Source organism: Meles meles, chromosome 12 (genome assembly GCF_922984935.1).
Source record: "Meles meles chromosome 12, mMelMel3.1 paternal haplotype, whole genome shotgun sequence".
Taxonomy (NCBI): domain Eukaryota; kingdom Metazoa; phylum Chordata; class Mammalia; order Carnivora; family Mustelidae; genus Meles; species Meles meles.
The window spans coordinates 95,862,442-95,880,154 of record NC_060077.1 but is presented as its reverse complement, the minus strand read 5'-3'; the positions used below and the strand labels follow the sequence as shown (position 1 = coordinate 95,880,154).

The 17,713-nt window shown below is 65.4% G+C and overlaps 1 protein-coding gene across 3 annotated transcripts in view; it reads right to left on the bottom strand.

The window, feature by feature from the left end:
• NFATC1 (nuclear factor of activated T cells 1) overlaps window positions 1–17,713 on the bottom strand; it is a 92,528-nt gene that overhangs the window by 21,749 nt on the left and 53,066 nt on the right. For 2 of the 3 annotated variants that reach the window (XM_046025246.1, XM_046025248.1), the window contains exons 8-10: window positions 16,659–16,791; window positions 4,577–4,950; window positions 4,291–4,465 (exon numbers count right to left, since the gene is read on the bottom strand). In XM_046025246.1, coding sequence (XP_045881202.1) covers window positions 4,291–4,465; window positions 4,577–4,950; window positions 16,659–16,791 — 682 coding nt within the window. The remainder of the gene's footprint in view (window positions 1–4,290; window positions 4,466–4,576; window positions 4,951–16,658; window positions 16,792–17,713) is intronic. The other variant, XM_046025249.1, reaches the window with a different exon arrangement.

Sequence of the window (17,713 nt, the reverse complement as noted above, 5' to 3'; positions counted from 1 at the left end):
CCCCCAACGAAACTCCACCGGGAGCCCAAACGGCCGCCCCCGACTTCTGAACAGGGTCTTGGTCTCTTAACAGAGGGGCAGTGGCCGCCGCTAGGCAAGCGGACGGGCTCCCGAAAACACTGCTGCCACGCAGGGAAAGGCCAGGGGAGCACCTTTGTGCTCCCCGGCATCGAGCAGCTCACCACAGGGCCCGCCTGCCACCGACCAGGCCCTGCGTCCCTCCCCTTGGTGGCGGGAGAGCTGTGTGTGAATCCCCGCGTGCAGCCCCAGACCCTGGGGACCCGGGGGGGAGCAGGCCTCACCGCGACTGGGTTGTTCCGGGGCCTGTGGTCCCACTGCCCCACCACCGACCGGTCTCTCTGGGAAGTGGGCGCCGACCCCCAACGCGAGGCCGCCCGGCCTCCCACCCCCGCCGGCTGAACCGTGTGTGGAAAGCTTTCCCCTCAAGGCCACTTTGCGTCCATGCCGCCTCAGGATCTAACACGTTTCGCTGTTGTTTCCATTTCCAGGCTGCAAATTCAGACCTGAGACACAAAGGGAAGACCGTGTCCTGCAGCGGGTCCCAACGCCCCCGTCGTATGCCACCGGCTGCCACCACCGCCTGCCGTGGAACCTGAGACGTGGCCTCAAACACAAGCAACGACCCTCCGAGCTCACCGACCACGCCGGGCCTGACAGGTGAGGGGACAGCAGAAGGGCTGCGACTCCAGCAAGGGACACGCCGCTCCGGACAGGCTCCTGCGGGGGCTGGCGGGAGGGGGCGCCTGGAAGGCTCGGACACACGACCGCAGGGGGAGGCCCTCCACACCCCCTCGCCCCCCCGAAATGGGTGGTTTGTAGATATTCTCCAGAAACTTCCGCTGCCCCAGAACAAGCAGGGGCTTTGACATTGCCCTGGTTTGGCAAATTTATGTCCAAAAACCCCGATCACGCAGACGCTAAAATGGGGGCTGGCAAAGGACCACATTGCTGGTGCCAACTCCAGTCCCGCAGGGTTTCCAGGAGCGTCCGGAGGTCAGGCCACGCAACCACGACACCTGCGAATCCCTCCCGTCAGCCCCGTTGGGAGGGCACCAGTTAGGCCCCGCTCCCCGGTCCCCCAGGATTCAGGTGGAGCCTCGGGGCTCAGGGCCCTGCGCGCACGACGGAGGCCCTTAGCCCACCCTGACCAGCCTTCGGGACTGACTGACTAACTCGGCGCGGGCCACATCCGCGTCAGTGCTCTGCCAGAGGCAGAGTTCCCGGGTGCCAGGGTCAGCGGACAGTCCCCTAGCCTCTCAGGAGGGGGCCTCTCTTACTCCCCTGCGAGAAACCGCAGTTCGCATCCTGCCTGTAGACTCGGGGTCTCCAGCTGCGCAGACATGGCAACGAATGCCCCATCCCTTCTCCTGCTGGCAGAGACGCCCGTCCAGCCCACGTGTGTGTTCTGGTTGCGGGAACAGAAGTCCCAGCGCCCACCAGTCTCCGTGGTCCCCTCCTGGGTGCGGCCACGCAGCCTCCAGGCCTGGGAGACATACGGCAGAGAAGCCTGAGCCGGGGGAGGCTGTGCGCTCCCCACTGGCCTCCCTCAGCCTCGGGAAAGGCCTCTCGCGGGGGCACTGGCCGTGTCCACCACGTCAGCTCCGGAAGGACGCACGGGGGACACAGGACAGCCACTCCCATAAGGGGTCCATGGCCAGCATGTGCGCCCCAGCCGCCGGGGCTGTTGCTGGGCCCCCAAAGGGGCCCAGGAACAGCACGCGTGGGTGTGCGTGCAGGAAAACGTGCGCACGTCCATATAAACCCATCGTCCGCCTCCTACGGGGCCTCCTGCGCCGCCCTGACCACGACCCCTGTTCTGGCCAAAAAATAAAAACAACGAATGAAGAACGACAAGCGTCTTGTAAATGCTGTCGTCAGCCGAAGCTGAAAACCTTCCTTCACACCTGGCCTGGGGTTACCGGGCCCGTATTTCCAGCCCCGCAGGCAGAGAATGTAGTGCACGTGGGGCCAGGCTCGGAACCTCAGCCTGGGGGGACCCCAGGGCCACAGGCAGGGCCAGGAAGCGTCCGCGGGCCCACGGGCGGCCATCGGGGGCTGCGGCCTGAGGCTCAGAGCAGGAGGGGAGGTGCTAGGAGCTCCCGGGAGACCACGGCAACGTGGCTGGGGGCGTGGGACCCTCAGCGCAAGCAGCAGCGAGTAAACACGGGTGTGCGCGACATCGGGGGCAGTAACGCGGCAGTAACTGTTGGCCGGTGCCGGGAGGAAGTCTGGGCGGGGACGGGCAGGAGGCGGAGGTTCCTGGCGGAGAGCAGCCCCACACCCTGTTCCCCAAGCCGGCATGGGGCTGCTGCACCGTGAGGCTAGTGTCTAGAGCCCGGCCGACGAGAGTCCACACGGCGGGGTTTGCGGCTGGCAGCCCACGGCAACGCAAGGTCTGCAGGGGACCTCGTCCCATGCAGGTTTGCCCTCCGGACCAAATCCTTGCCTGCACAGGTGAGCTCTGGTCCTGCACGGCTCAGAGATGCGCTAGGGCCACGGCACTTTCGAGGGAGGACCGGCAGCTATGGGCTCCCCTGGGGCAGGACACCCCCTTCACACGTCATCTTTCCCCACCCCCACGAGGCTGCCTCTTAGCACGACACCCTTGGGGCAGCAAGACAGACCAGGAGGCTTGCCCAGTAGGTCACCCAAGCTCCCCTGAAAACACCGGAGGCCGGGACCTGGAGGGGAGCAGCGCACGTGCCTCGGGCCCTCCCCGCTGCTCGCACGGCCAGCCACAACCCCCTGGGGCACAGCCGAGCTCGCGGGGGAGCCAGGCAGGGAGTGTGGCCACCGTGGGCCTCATGGGCCTTGGGAGACAGAATCCAGAAAGAAGCTGCTGCCGCTGAGTTCTGGGGTGTCTCTGACGGCCCCCCCCGGGGCCTGCGCCTCAGGGAGGGAGGACAGGGACCCATGGCATAGACTCCAAGGACATCCCCAGGCTCAGGGACGACCATCTATGGAACAAAACTAGGTGGGAGCTTGTAGCCCCGAGTTAGGGACGGAGGAGCCCGGGGCCAGTCCCGTGTTCACTCCTGTAGAGCAGGGTGTGGGGAACCCTGAAGCCTGGGAGCCCCGTCCAGCCTGGGGGCGGTGGCTGGTGGCCAGACGCTGTGGCGGACAAGGCTCCCGTGTCCCCGGGCCACCTGCCCTGCGGCTTGGGAGAGACGGGCCCGGTGGTGCCAGCCCTTTTGGGACAGAAGCTGTAGGAGTGAAGGCCCTTCCAGAAACAATCCTTGCCGGCCTGGCCCCAGGGAGGCACACGGAGTGTGCATGCGGCAGAACTGCGTTTGCGGAGACAGCGGTGCTGGAGAAATGCGCTTCATCGCTTGGCTGTGACTTTCAGGGAAAACAGCGAAAGCAGACTGCAAGGCACTGACCCCAGGGACAGGGGAGGCCTGGGTGCTGTGCCGGGGAGGCTGGGCCACGCCGTCCCGAGCTCATGCCCCCACCTGAGTCCAGCAGCCAGGGAGCTGGGCGTCCGGCCCCGGAAAGCCTCATGCCCAGAAGACAAGAAGCACCAGCAACAGGGGCCTCGGCACCCACGTACACCATCCACACAGGATTGCGAAGTCGCGGACTGGCCTGACCGTCCTGGGCAGCCCACAGCGCCTGCGGTCACAGAGCTGACCCACGAGCAGTCAGGGAACCAGCACACAAGAGGGCCACCCGCCTCCACGCAGCTCGGGGGGCACCTCGGCCCCAAGGAGCGTGACCAGAACGACGCAGTGTCATCCCCGACACGGGGTGGACGCAGGCTCTGGATTCCACACTGGCCCGCCAGCTGTCACGGAGAGCTCGTCCTCCGCACCCTGACCGGCCACCTGCAGCCGCGGTCCCGCACCGAGGCCGTGTGAGCACCTGTGGTGAGATTCTCGTCCCGGTTCCAAGCCCCCTGGCATTATCTTTCCCGAGGGCACCTGACAGGCGTCTCAGCGCCGCATGTGAAAACGCTAACCCCGGTCGGCCCATGTCCGCAAACTGCTTCCTCAACCAGGGACGCTCTCGCGATGCCCCACCCAGGAGGCCGGACCCGGAGTCCCGCTGCCGACGGTGCCTCGAAGCGACTGTGGCCTCGTGTGAGGCCATACTGGGCAGCTTCTGTCCCGTGGGACCCCCGCCACAGGCTCCACGGGGCCTCCGGCCGAGGCGACACGGCCCAGGGCCACAAGACACGCCGCCGGCACGGACGTGTGCTCCGCTGCACACTCCTCGTCACGCGCGCATACGGCACCAGGCGGCGTGTACACCTAAGGCCCCGGCACTTACCGTCGTCCAGGTACAGCTGGTCCAAGTCCTGAGGCTCTCGCTTGACCGTTACGGGAATGGGGGCCAGACTACGACTACCGTCCTCGCACACCTCGGGCAGCGGCAGAGGCCGGGGGGCTGCGGACTCGCTCATCGGCGCCTTCGGCCGTCGGGGCTGCTGGTGGCCCGTCGCGGACTGCAAACAGGTCGGCTCTTGGGTACCGGGCGGTGGTGAGAAGCAGGGGCTGTCGGGACAGAGAGCTGGCCGGCGGCCAGGGGGACGGCTGACGCCGAGCTCAGGACTCACCTGTGGTCGCAGCAGGGCAGGGGGCGGCGGCTGGGGGGCCCCGGGGTGCGCGCCCACGAGTCTTGGCGGCTCCTCCACGGCGAGGACCCCTCCGGCCGGCCGCGGAAGTCCGAGGCCCGGGCTGGCCACGCCCTTGCTGTAGGTGGCGGCGGAGAGGTCATGGAGCTCGGGGCTGGCGCTGGGGGGCGGAGACACCATGGTGCCCCTCGGGGGACAGGGCAGGAAGCCGGGCAGCAGGCAGGAGCCCGGGTCTGGCGGCACGGCCAGCGGCTGGCTGTAGCAGGGCTTAGGGAGCGGGCCGAGGCCCTGGCTCGTTGGTCCGCAGGTCAGGGCAGGCTCGTAGTCGTCGGTGGGCTCTGTCTTGATTGCTGGAGCTGTAAGAGGCGAGACACGGGAATGAACGTGGGCCGCGGACGGGCTGTGGCCAGGGCTCCCCCGGAAAACAAACAGCGTCTCGACGGAGTCCCTGGGTGTCCACCTGGGTCTCCCACCCAGTTAGGAGGAGGTGTGAGTCACCATCTCCAGGAAGCGGCAGCTGGTTCTGACACCGAGGACACTGTTGTCCTTGCAGCCCCCTCCCCCGCACTCATGTGCTATAAAAACCCATTTGCAAACTGTGGCGGAAGCTCCGGACCCAAGGGCCCACGGATTTGCAGGAATCAGAGCAAAAATGTCAACTTGGATGTACGACTGCACTCCTCCCACCACCGACGCCCCAGGAACGTCCGCAGAGTCGGGGACCTCGCGCACACGCTGGGATGGCACAGGGCGTCCGTGAAACCCGAGAGAAGCTGTGTGCGGTGATTTTGGTTGGGGAACACACCCTCCCGGGCTCCACGTCGCAGCGACGGCCCGTCCCAGCCACGCACCCCGCATGGCTCTAGGGTCCTCCCGTCCCACCCCCGCCAGGAATCGGGGCCACGAGGCCGACGGCCGCGGGGGCCTTGCCCGACTCTGCACCGGCCTCTGCTTCGAGGGCGCGCCGGGCAGAACACAGACAGGCGTGCTGAGGGGTGTCTGCAGGGCCCGCGGTCTCCCCAGGCGGCCCCTCCTGACCCGCGCACTCTCTGGGCCCCATCCACTCGCCACGGTGCCCGGCACAGGCGGCCCCATGCCAACCCCATGCTGAAGGCCTCGTAGGTACCTCCCGCCCCGCGTCCACCTCCCCGTGGCGTAGACGGATAAGCGGCAGCCTGAGGGCCTCGTAGGTGGGGCCCCAGCCTTCGCCTGGAACAGAGCAGAGCAGAGTGGGCTATGTCGTGAACACCGCCACAGCCGCGTCGAGGATGGGGTGCGTCCTACCCAAATGCGTGTGGCACCGGCGTCCCCTCCCCTCCTGCCTGAGGGTGCCCCCCACACTCCACGAGCAGCAGCTCCCAGGGGGTGTGACCGCCTCGGGTCCTGGCACCCAGCTGCTGGGCTCTCCACAGCATAGCTCCTTTGCTCTCTTTCTTGGCGGCAGGTGAGCCCCACAGGGAGCAGCGCAGTACGGGGGGGGTCTTCACGCCAGGCCCCCGCGGGGCACGGGGCTGGTCGGCACCCCTGCGTGGCCCCCGCTGTGTCCGCTGTCGGGAGGGGTCCATGCACCCACACCGCTCCCCCACCCCTTCGCTGGGAAAGGGGTTTCTCTCTCTTTCCTGGAACTGGGGGTCAGGGCTCTGGCTGAGGGCGAGCCCCAACAGAGAACTGTCTAGAGGAAAGTCCCACGGGCTGCATAAGGGACCTGAGAAGAGCTGGCTCGTCCCTGTGCGGCGTTTTGTCACCGTGCGTCTATCATGCGTGCCCTGGGTCAGTGGACAGGTCCCCGGGAGAAGCCGGAGCCACTGAGGGCCCAAGTGCATGTCCAGAGGAGCCTGCCTCGCTCCTTACGGAGGCCACAGTGTCCCCTGGCCCAGCAGATGGCATGCAGCTGGCTCGGGGCAGTAGGACACCGGGGACCACGGAGACCCCAGGCTGGTCCATACCTGGGATGGAGTGTGTCCCTGGGCAATGGCATTCCCATGCAGAAACACTGCGGCCGTGTCAGGTCACCCCTCAGGAAGCCCCGTGCTCCAAGGAACTTTCTGCCCACTTACAAGCCACCAGCAGCGACCACCACTGGCCCTGGAGCTGCTGAGCCCTCCGCCCCTCCCCCAGGCCATGGCCTCCAGTCGGGCAGCCGCCTGGGAGAGGCCGGGCAGCGTAGCCTGACGCACCCCTACCCCATAGCTCCGTGTCCACAGACCAGCGGGGTAGACAGCTGGCCCCCGGGGCTGCCCGCACGGAGTGGGTGTCCCCGCGCTGAGCGGAGCACAGAGCTGGGCCCTGCTCATCTTGCGTGCAGAGAGGGAGCTGTGCGGCAGCTGGACATGTCACCCAGCGGGGGGATCGTCCCGCCCGCTTCCAGCTTCTGACAATCCAGAAACGGCAGAGGGGACGAAGTCAGCCCGGGAGGCAGACTTCACCTTCTGACGTGGCCCCGAGGACACCGACCCCACGAGATGCCAGGGCGAAGGTTGACTTCTCAACCAGTTTGGAGATTCTCCGAGTTCATGATCTCAGGCGTATTTACGTACGTCTGGCAGATTAAACCGAAACGCTTCTGGGACTCGGCCTTTGCTGCACTGATTTCCACCACACATGGGGGCTAACTTGTGTCTCCCATAAGGTGTCCCGAGCTCCTTAAAAACCCCCACCCGTCTCCACTGGGAAAGGCCAGCCCTTGTGACGTCCCTGCCGTGGAGGGACGGCACGCAGTGAGCGGCGGAACCAGTGGTTTCAGGAGGTGGGTCGGAAGCTGCCCGCCCTCGGTAGTGGGAGCGAGCTCCCTGCAACCCCTTCCGGGAGCGTCCCCGCAGCGCCGTCTTGCAGGGCCTCCGTGTGGGCCCACGGCCACCGCCACCAGGGGACACAGGACGCGCATCGCCTTCTGACGGCTGGTGTGGGGGCACAGGGCAGGGTCACGGCAGGGCCGACGCGGTGAGGCCGAACCTCACCCAGCACAGAGCTCCGGGTACCGCCAGGCTGAGCCTTCTCTGAACAGACATCCTCCCTCCCTGTTTGCAGCCGCTGCCACCTGCCGGGGTGGCCTGACCTCTGCTTTCGGCCCCGGGACAAGCGCCTTGGGGGGAGAGATGCTGGGGCCCTTAACCCACGCGGTGATCCCTCCGCAGCTGGTGGGGGGCAGGACGACGGGCCTTGGGGAGCAGCGCAGGCAGACCCCAGTGACTCTGGGCTGGGTGGTGGGCTCACAGTACCAGCCCACTGCCCCTGGGGCCCTCCCAGAAGCTCAAGGGCATGGACACGCGGCATCTAAATGCATTTCTCGTATGGACTCAAAGGAAACAAGCCACGTCTGTCACGGGAGCCAGGAAAAGACGCCTCCTGTTTCCTATTAACGGGGGCCGAGCGAGGCCGCGTCCTGCGCGGGGGCCTGGGCGGTGCAGAAGGGTGCCGGGGCCTCGTCCGCGGCCCAGAGCCACTTCCTTCCAGACCGGCGCTCGGTGTGACGCAATGTCTGGTTCCCTCCCGGCGTCCACCTCGCTGGTCAGGGCAGGAGGGCTGGTGACAGGAGGCCAGCCGCGAGCTTAGAGCCAGATTTGCTACGGCAGCGAGCGTGGGAGAGATCAGTCCTGGTCTCCAGGGCGGCTGCCGCGAACAAGGCCGGTTCTCGTGGAAACGGTGCGGCGCCCTCCGTGCCGAGCCGGCGTTCACACACCCTGGCGGGCTCGCTTAGCGCAGCGGCGGCGTCCCGTGGAGACAGCATGTGCAGGAGCCCGGGGCGATGTCCCCTCGGCTCCCAAAGCGACGTGCCCCGCCCTCAGTCAAGGGCAGCCACTTCGGGGAGGGGCCTTGTCCCTGAGCAGGGACCCCAGGCCCCCAGAGCCAGGCGGCAGCAGCTTCTCTCCCAGCCACGGGCGGACGGAGCACCCGGCAGCAGACGTAGCGCACGGCAGTGGGGCGAGCCTCTCCCCGGGGGCCCCACGCCACCCAGAGCGCCCACGAAGGCGGGCCGTGGGCCTGAGACCATTCCAGAACAGCCTGACTGGCCTCGGGGAAGCCCCGCGTCGGCGCTTGGGCTGCGTCCCGCGCGGCAGGGACTCCTGTTCCCGTGAGCACGGCAGAGCCCCCCCTAGGATCCCAGCCGGGGTCGGGGGGGCTCACGGCAGGACCCGCCCCTTTCCAAGGTGCAGACCTGGGCTCGGGCCTCACAGCTCACAGATTTGGGCTGTGCGGCCTCGACTCACAGACGTGATCAAGAAGCTGTGCCCCGTGACACCCCACCCGCCTCCTTCACACGCCACTTGACACCGAGTATGCAATATACAACCCGGCCAGGCTCAGGGGCTCCCAGGACAGCAGCTTCCGGGTCGCAGCTGCCTGGTACACAGGGAGGCCACACGCGTGCTGAACGTCCACTACTGGCTGCTTCCACAGGTGAGTGGGACGGAGACAGCCAGGGGCCCCGGGGTGACGCGACGCAGCCACAGGCCAGTGGGACCCAGGAGCGGGGCCTTGACCCCAGGGCCCCGCCTGGGTGCAGACGGCAGTGGTGGCCGGGACTAGCTCCCACAGGCGGCCCGAGTGACGTGGCGGGATTCCTGCCGGGCAGCGCTCAGAGTGCCCCAAGGCCTACAGGACCGCCATCCCCAAGCACGCAGGGGGACACCGTCCCCTCTTACGTGTATCCGTCCCTCCCGTGTGCTCCGTGTCCTGCCTGTCGTCGGGCGCAACCTGTCCTCTAGCTGAAGGGCCAAGTGGAGCAATTCACTCTCGACGTGCTGTTTGGGCCGACGCTCCAGCCCAGGGGCCGCCCGAGGCCTGGGCGGGGGGGGGGGGGGACGGACGCTCTTCCCCCTCGTGAGGGAGACGCCCGGGGACTGGGCCGCACCAGCACCTGCACCTCGAGCTCCCGCTCTTTTCTCCAGAAAATCACGATGGCACCTGGACTGACGAGCCGTTCCGCGCGTCCGTGGTCTCGTGCCTGGCACCCGGCGCGGCCCAGATGCTAGTGACGCAGGAACGCGCGCCTGAAGGTTCCTCCGGCTCCGGAGCCACGTGAGCAAGGACACACTTCCACCCGCCCCTTTGCCTTCAGACGTTCCCTCTCGCGCGTGCCTGTCCTGCACACGTGGACGGGCGGCCACAGCTAGGGATGAGAAGTCTGTCCCTTGGGGACGGTCACTGTCCATCGCCCTGAGCCTTCTGCCCAGAGGCCCCAGTCCTGTACGGAGCCGCCGACTGCAGGGCCCTGAGGCCATGGAACCCCCTGGGCCCGTGTCTCTGGCCCCACGACAGACTCCCATCTACCCAGCAGACAGCAAGGGCCACCCACGAGCAGTCCACGTGTCTCCATGTCCAAATCACTGCCTCCAGCCGGCATGGGGAGAAGCAGAGGGCCAGGAGTTGGGGTCCTACTCCTTGGTCTCGGACAAGCCGAAAGGACATTGCTACCAACTAAATCCTGTTCCCCCATCCAGAGAAGGAAAGCCTGACGTCACTGCGGCTTTATCTGGAGACAAGGCTCTGGGGTAGTTGTAACTAAATGAGGTTCTGGGGGTCCCTGATCCTACACGGACGTGCTTTGAGAAGAGCAAGAGAGATCTCTGTCCGCCGTGTAAGGATTGGTGGGAATGTGGTGTCGTCCCCTGGAAGCTGTCCTCGTCCTTCCCAGATCCGAGCCACTGGCCCCGAGCCCCGGGACGTCCAGCCCCAGACCCGAGTGTGGCGGACACCCCGGCAGACTCCGCTTCTTCCGCACGAGCCCGGGGTCCGTGGACGCTGGTGCACGCCGAGGTGCCCGGGTGCTGCGGGAGCCTGCAGCAGGAGCCGCCCGCCACTCCCTTCCCCTGTACATGCTCGCCGGCCCTTCCCAGGGACCCTGCGCGGTCCGCACAAAAGGTGTTTTGTCCTAAGCCCCCGAGAACAAAGCTCAGATTGTTTTCTGTTCATTGCATGACATCAAAGGCCCAGGTGACCGTCGGAATAAACACCACAACGAGAACTTCAGGCCTTTTTTAAATGACGAGAAAGGAAGAGCAGTACCTGGAACCACGGGAAGTACCAGGCTGCGCCGTCTCTCCACGTCACAGCCCACGGCGAATTCCGGGGCGGTCGGGGACGCAGGCACCTGCAGGCGAGCGAGTGCACACAGAGGACACGTTGGCGCGGGTCCCGTCTGTCTTCCTTTGGGGACCTGCCCCTGTCCTTCCTACGCAGCTTCAGCAGCGTCCACGCCCAACACGCCAGGTTTCCAGCAAGGGCCGGGCCTTGGGGTCAGGTCGGGTTGTGACAGTATGGCTGTCCCCACTCCACTTCAGTGATGGAGGGCTGGCAGGTGTCAGGGACAGGGCCGGCTCCCTGTCGGGGCAGCAGCCCCCACCTCCTCCGGGTTCCCAACTGTGGAAGCCACGATCCACGCAGGCCGACCGCAGGCCACAGTCAGAATGGGCCACACGCGCCAGGAGAGGCGTCGAGCGTTCTCATCCGAGAGTCGCCAAATCTGCCTTTGCAGGGCACAAGATGCGCCGCGCTGGATACCGCCCTGGCAGCTGTTCCGAGACGGGGTTCCGGGCAGAGCCCCAGGACGGCACCTCCCTGACCGCTGGCGGGAGCAGCTCCCGGGAGGCCGGACGCCCACGTGCGTCGCGCAGTGTCAAGCTTCCTCCACGCACGTCCCTCTGTGTTCGGAGGCCTGTGGCTGCCCCCCTTGGCCCCCGCTTCTCGGCCTCCAGCGTCCCCCAGGCACGTTCCTGGAGCACCGAGCTGCTGCCCTGCTTCGCGGACAGGCCGGACCCTGCGCTTCCGCGTGGGCTCGGACCCAGGCTCCCCGTCCTGCAGCTGCTCGGGTGCAAGTTCCAAGTCCTCTCCCCGCGGCTGGGATGCCGGGTAGCCCCAAGTTAAATGCCATCCACGTCCCCGTGCCGGGAGCCCACGGCCGACCGCAGGGTTGGAGAAGCCGCGTCCCAGAGGTGGTGCAGGACGTGGTCCCCGCAGCCGCGCCACGGAGCTGCACCCATGCGGGAGGAAGCCGGCCGGCCTTCCCGAGCCCGGGGACGGTTCCGGAACCCTTGTGGCCCCGCCAGCGGCTGGCCCCCTCACCACTACACGTCAGGCTGAACACAGGAAAGGGACGTTAAGGCACGGGTTCCCCATTTTCTGGCTAAAATAGCGAGAGCGTCCGACTGACTAAAAACAGCGTTTCGCCGGCCGTGGGAGGCGCTGAGGGGCTGGACTGTCCCGACCGTGTGTGCCGCTGTGCGCTGACCCTGCTCCCGCCGACAGGCTCGCTCCTGCTGTGCTCACCACATTGAGGAGCTGACTTAGGGAGAATGTTCCAGAACGTCCATGACCACGGCCACAGCAGGCTGCAGGCGGGCGTCCCGTGGTCCCAGGGGGAGGCCCTGCAGGCCCGCGGGCAGCTTCCGTGTAGGCCGGGGCTGTGCTCTCTCTGCCCAGCATCCCTGCCTGCCTCCCACAGCCGAGGCCGCCTGTTTTGCCTTTAGGAGGGAATCCCTAGGGTGGACACCCCCTCGGCCACCTGGGCTGACCTGACCCTCCACACCGGCGGTCAGAAATGTGGCACAATCTGCTTCATTCAGAACCTGCAGGTCTTCTGGGACAGGTGAAGCTCCGGAGGAGCCTGTCCAGGGGCACGCTCCCAGTCCGGGCAGGGTGGCCATGAGGTCCCTGTGGCTTCTCCCGATGGCTTCCCCACCCGGCTTCGGCATGGACCGCGTGGAGGCCGCAGCTCCGGGATGAGACTTTAATGCTGAGGTCTGGGGGAGCTCCCTGTGGGGGAGCAGCGTGGTCCCAGCCACACACCAGCCGCCCCCGAGAGCCGCGTGTGTGCAGAGCGGGAGCGAGGAGGGTCCCGGCCGTCGGCCCGTGGGCCGCTCCAGGCTCTTCCCGCCGGCAGCCGGGGCTCTGGGGTCCACTGCCCGGGGTACTGGAGATGCCTGCCGGCCCTACACCTCAACGCTGAGGGTTTCTGGACTACGTGATGCAAAAGGAAAACAGAACTGACCCCTGCTCCCACCTCCTGACGTCTAAGTGCCTTCCGCCCGCGCCCGTCTCACGAGGGCCACGTCCGTCTGGCGGCGAGCAGGGAAGCGCGGTGCTCACTCCTCGTGCTGCTCGCGACGGGCCTGCACAGCCCGTCCCGCCACCTGGGCACCTTCCCTCCCGGCAGGCGGAGGCGGTTTCCATCCCACAGTCCTGAGCGAGTCTGTGAGAGCAGCAGCCCCACACCGAGGACTGTGTGTCCTGCCCACAAAGGTCAGGCAGGCCCCGGACCTCTGACTAAGGTGTGTCCCCAAAGCCGTCCCCGGCCAGGGGCCCCAGGACCCTGCCCTGCTCTGCTGTCGGCCGACGGGGCCGGTGCCGTCACAGGGCCCTGCTGGGAAACCCCCGAAAACGCCTCAGACGCAGAGACGAGCTCACCAAGACTCGACCACGGGTCAGGATTCATGTTCTCATGTCAAAGACAAACTGACTCTGGGAGGTATGCGAGGGCCTCCCTGGAACGTCCCGTTCCTTCCCGTCCGAGCCCCCGCCCCCACCAGCGGGTCCCGGCACGGGGCCGTCGGGAACTAGGCCCAAGGCCGCAGCGCCTGCCCTCTCAGCCCTCCCTCGAGCCGGGGCGCAGGGACAGCTGCGGACCGGACCCGCTGGGGCAGTCCGTCTCCAGGACACGACCAGGGCGCCCTTGGCTCCTCGCAAGGCCTGACTGCAGACGGACCTTCTCCTTCTGCGAGACGCACTGGGGCACGGACAGCAGCGGCCGACGAGCCGCAGGAAGAAGCTCTGGCTCCGTGTGCCGCCTTGCCGCGTCCTCCGGAACCGCACCGAAGCGTCCCGCTGCTGCCGTCAGCAGCTGCCCCGGGGTGCCACGCAGGCAGTGACTCTGCTCTGTCCTCATTCAGCCGGAAACGTGCCCCCATCAACACTGGGCCAACCCTGACGGGCGAGGGAGGCCTGGCATCCTGGGCCCCACAGCAGACCAGCCGCCCCAGACGCGGGCCGACTGGAGCCTGCCTCCCTGCTTGGCCGCGCCCAGGCCCACCGCGGACAACCGCACTGACGTGGGGTCCCCTCGGGCGGCTGAGGGTATGGGTGGACAGCGAGGTGGGTGCCATCCCGGGCAACAGAGCTCAGTTCGCCTGCCATGACCAGAAGCGGGGAAGGTGACTGGAGGGTGACACAGGGGCCCCCATGTGCCCCCAAGCAATGAGCACTTTACCCTCTGACTTCCCATGCCTGCACTCCACGGGCCGCGTGGGGCAGTGAGGGTCCCAGCCGCTCCATGCGAGGGTGGCCTCCCGGGGGCACTGCCTCTCGGGGTCCCAGCTCTGAGCGCCGCAGTGTGTCTCCCACCAGGAGGAGACATGGGGCCCAGCACCCCGCGCCCACTGCCGATTCTGGGGGAAACCTAGGATGGATTTTGCACGTCCGCTCGTGAGAGTGACCTCAACAGGCAGGGCTGAAGTGAGCTTACTTCCGAGGCCTTGCACACCTCAACAGCAAACTCAATCACCTTGAAAAGCACACGCCGTTGGAATATGCAGAAGGGACCCCTGGCCAGGGCTCGGCTGTGCCCCCCGCCAGACACCAGACGCCTGTGAAAGGACCCACCGCCCACGGGAGCACAGCGGCACCTCACAAGCAGGTCCCCAAGGAGAAGGAGCTCAGAATCTGCAGGGGGCCTTCCGGCTGACGGTCCCTGCGAAGCTCCTGTCCGCACAGCACGTGTGGCCCCAGGGGACAGTCCGCGGTAGGGGGGCTCAGCCCCGGCGCGGCGAGGCAGGGACACTCTCTGAGCAGCACGCCGGACGCAGATGCACTGGGGCTGAGCACGCGGTCTCCGCACCTGCCATCCCCCAGGCGGGCCTGCCGAGCGCAGCGGGGAGCAACACGAGACGGCGCGGCCAGGAGGAACACCAGACACATGAGCTCCAGTTTTCTGTTCGTTCTCTTGTTTATTTTCAAAACCACAGACGGGTCGCCGCCTGCGATTCAGCCACGACGTCAGGCGCTGGCCGACATCTCTGCTCTTGGGAGCTTACAGTCTAGTGGCCCATGGGCATGGTCCCAATGCCCCAGGCGGGCCAGACACGAGACCGGCCACCCCAGGAGGCCAGGGCCAGGCCAGGGTTCTCCCAGGGGCCGGCAGCGTGGATGTCTCGGCTCTCAGGGGCTGCAGCGAGTCTCAGGGACAGAAACGTGGCAGACGCGGACGCATGGCGGAGGCAGATGGGCCGCCACGACGACAGGGGTGTGCGCAGCCCAGACAGACCGGCCACCGCTCCAGGGACGGACTCTGCCTAGGATGGTACGTCGGCTACAGACAGGGTCCACGTGGGCTACGTTTTAGAGCAGGTGTGGGAAGCAGGGCAGACGACAGCATGGTGACGGCGGTCTGGGGGTGGACGGGGGGGACGATGGGGGTGCGGGGGCGGATGGAGAGAGCAGTGATGAGGGTCCTGAGCAGAGGGAGAGGGCGTGACAGGGGTTGGGGGCAGGCGGAGAGAGGGGTGATGTTGGGGTCTGGCCCCAGGGGCAGAGGGCGGTCAGGATGGGATTCCCACTGCAGGGTGGGCAGACAGAATGGCTCCGGCACAGCCCTCCAAACCCCCTTGTCTTAGTAACGCGTCCTTGGGGGCTCAGCACCCCCACCTGTAGGAAGGGCATGCGGGTCACAGGCACGGGCCTCTTCCAGTGCTCCTACAGCAGGGACTGTGGAAAACGTTAATGTGAAATATATCGTCTAACCTGCTTTAAAAGGCAATTTTTCTTATAAAGTGTGGTCTTCTTTAAAACTTCAATTTTTGGTCAACCATGCTTGAAGTTTAATTAGGATAAAATCATTACGTTCTCAAAAATTGACTTAATGTTTTGTCTCGTACAACGCACTGCCCCTGAGGCCGCGGGGCACGCAAACCCAGGCGGATCGCGGAACATGAGCGCACGCACCGGCCGGGCAGCTCACGGGCACACGCCCTCCTCGGCAGTCCCAGCGGACGGCCCCTCAGGAGGGGGTGACTTGACAAGAGTCAAACCACTCAAATCTTGAAAGGCGCGGCTATCATTTGCCCAAAAAAACAGCTAATTCTGAGATCAACACAGATATTCTAAGCTTTCCTACAATCTAGTCTATTTTGTAAACGACATGTTACGGTTAAACCCTCAGAGAATCTTGATTTTCCCGAGAAAGCAAGGTGGCTGCTTTCGCAATAGTTTTAAGCATATAACTAATTTCCCTCTTAAATTATACGAATCTCCTAAGTTTTTAGAGCAGCTACTGTACAAAAAGACTGGGCAGAGCTGAGCGGACACAGAACACGATTGAATTCAGGAGGACGAGTGACACTGTGCTCTCGGGGCGCACGGCCGACCCGGCCCGCAGAGCACCAGGGGCCTCAAGGACAATGCCTCGCACATTTATTTTCTCCTCGTTCGGGGGGAAAAAACACCGCAGTATTTCCTTTAAGGAAACACCTTAAGCTGAAAAGGCAAATTAGAAGCAGAAACGTCTCAGCGAGGAGGGTTTTCAGTTGAGTCACAGGCGCTCGGCCGAAGGCCTCCCGCGCCCCGGGAGATGCAATCAGTCACAGAGGAGCGTGACTCGGGCACGGGCGCGAGCACAGATCGTTTGTGTTAGTTAATGACCACATCAAGCACGGGCCTTTGGGCTCAATACCACAGGGTTATTTCTAACGGCACCTGCAAAATAATTGTAACTATTTGCTTTTCCACCGTAAGCATCTACGGATTTAAACGCACGCCCAGACCGCCTCAGCCTCAGCACGGAAGGCTGTACGGTTTCTCCCCCGGGGCTGTCCTATATTTGCAAGCAGGCAGCAAAACGACCAGTAATTACCCCAATATGCAGCTCCCACCCACAGCAGCAACGAAGGAAAATACACCGAAAGCTTCACTTTTTTCTTTAAGAATCGAGGACATGCTCTTGCTAACGGGACGAAACACAGAGGAAACGTACAACCACACTGTTTCACGGCGACAGCATCTCGGCATCTCTGGGTCTTTTAGAAAAAGTGCCCCCTCGGCTCGTTTTCAGTGTGGAAGGCTAGAAAGAGAGAGTTACCGTGCGCAGGCAGGTAGGTGAAGTGCTGGTGCTGGCTTCTCTTCCTCTTCCCGTTGCAGACGTAGAAACTGACTTGGACGGGGCTGGTGATTCTCTGATTGCGAAACGGCGGGATCTCGACCACCAGCGAGTTCTGGTGAGAAACGGCAGAGGAGGGAGATGGTGAGCACCCCACAGACACGGTGCACCCAGGGGCCTCCAGAGCGCAAGTGGTCCCGCCGCCCGGAGAAGGGGCCGCGCAGAGCCTGCCCGGGATGCAGGCTCACGTGTGCGGAGCAAAGTCGCCCGGTCCGTGCCGGCAGCCTGCGCACCCAGAGCCGACCAGCGGCGCGCACGGGGCAGGCCGGTGGGGGCCTCAGCTCCAATGTGCCACTCATCCCCATGTGAGGCCGCCGGGCTCCTCGGAGGGCAGAGCGGCCACAGGTCAGCAGAGGTCCTGGAAAGACCCCATGCACCCGCCGGCCCAAACCAAAGGGGCCAGTGACCTTTGGCAATGAAAGAAGCCCCCAGAGGGCTCGCAGACGGCTTGCGAGCACCTGTTCAGGGAGCGCGACGGAGGCTCCGGGCAGGAGCTTCCTGGACACGGGCCTGGGGCAGGTTCTGTGATGAAGGCCTGACGCTCACCAGGGCCCCAGGCTCCCTCCGACGGAAGGTGCGTGAGCTCCCTCAAGCCGGCTGGGGGACGGGGGGACAGTGAGCAAGCACAAATGGGGACAGGACGGCTCACGGGGGTGGCCGTTAACCTCTCCCAGAAGAAGTTCTGCTCTTTTGAGTGCGGATCTGAAACAGTCCAGGGGGCGCACGGCGTTCCGGGAGACACGGGCTGCCCGGTCCCCTCCATGTCCGTCGGTGTGCGCAGGCGCACCACTCAGTGCCCAACCCTGGGCCCAACGTCAGTCAGGGGACAGGGGATAGGGGACGGGTCTTCCCAGGCGCCCACGCTCGCTCAACTCCCTGGTGGGGAGAAAAACGTTTCTCTAATTTTTTTTGTCAAATGATGTAAGTTAGCAAGTAGAGAACAGAAGGAGAAAAACCCACTGTATCAGGTTTTTGTT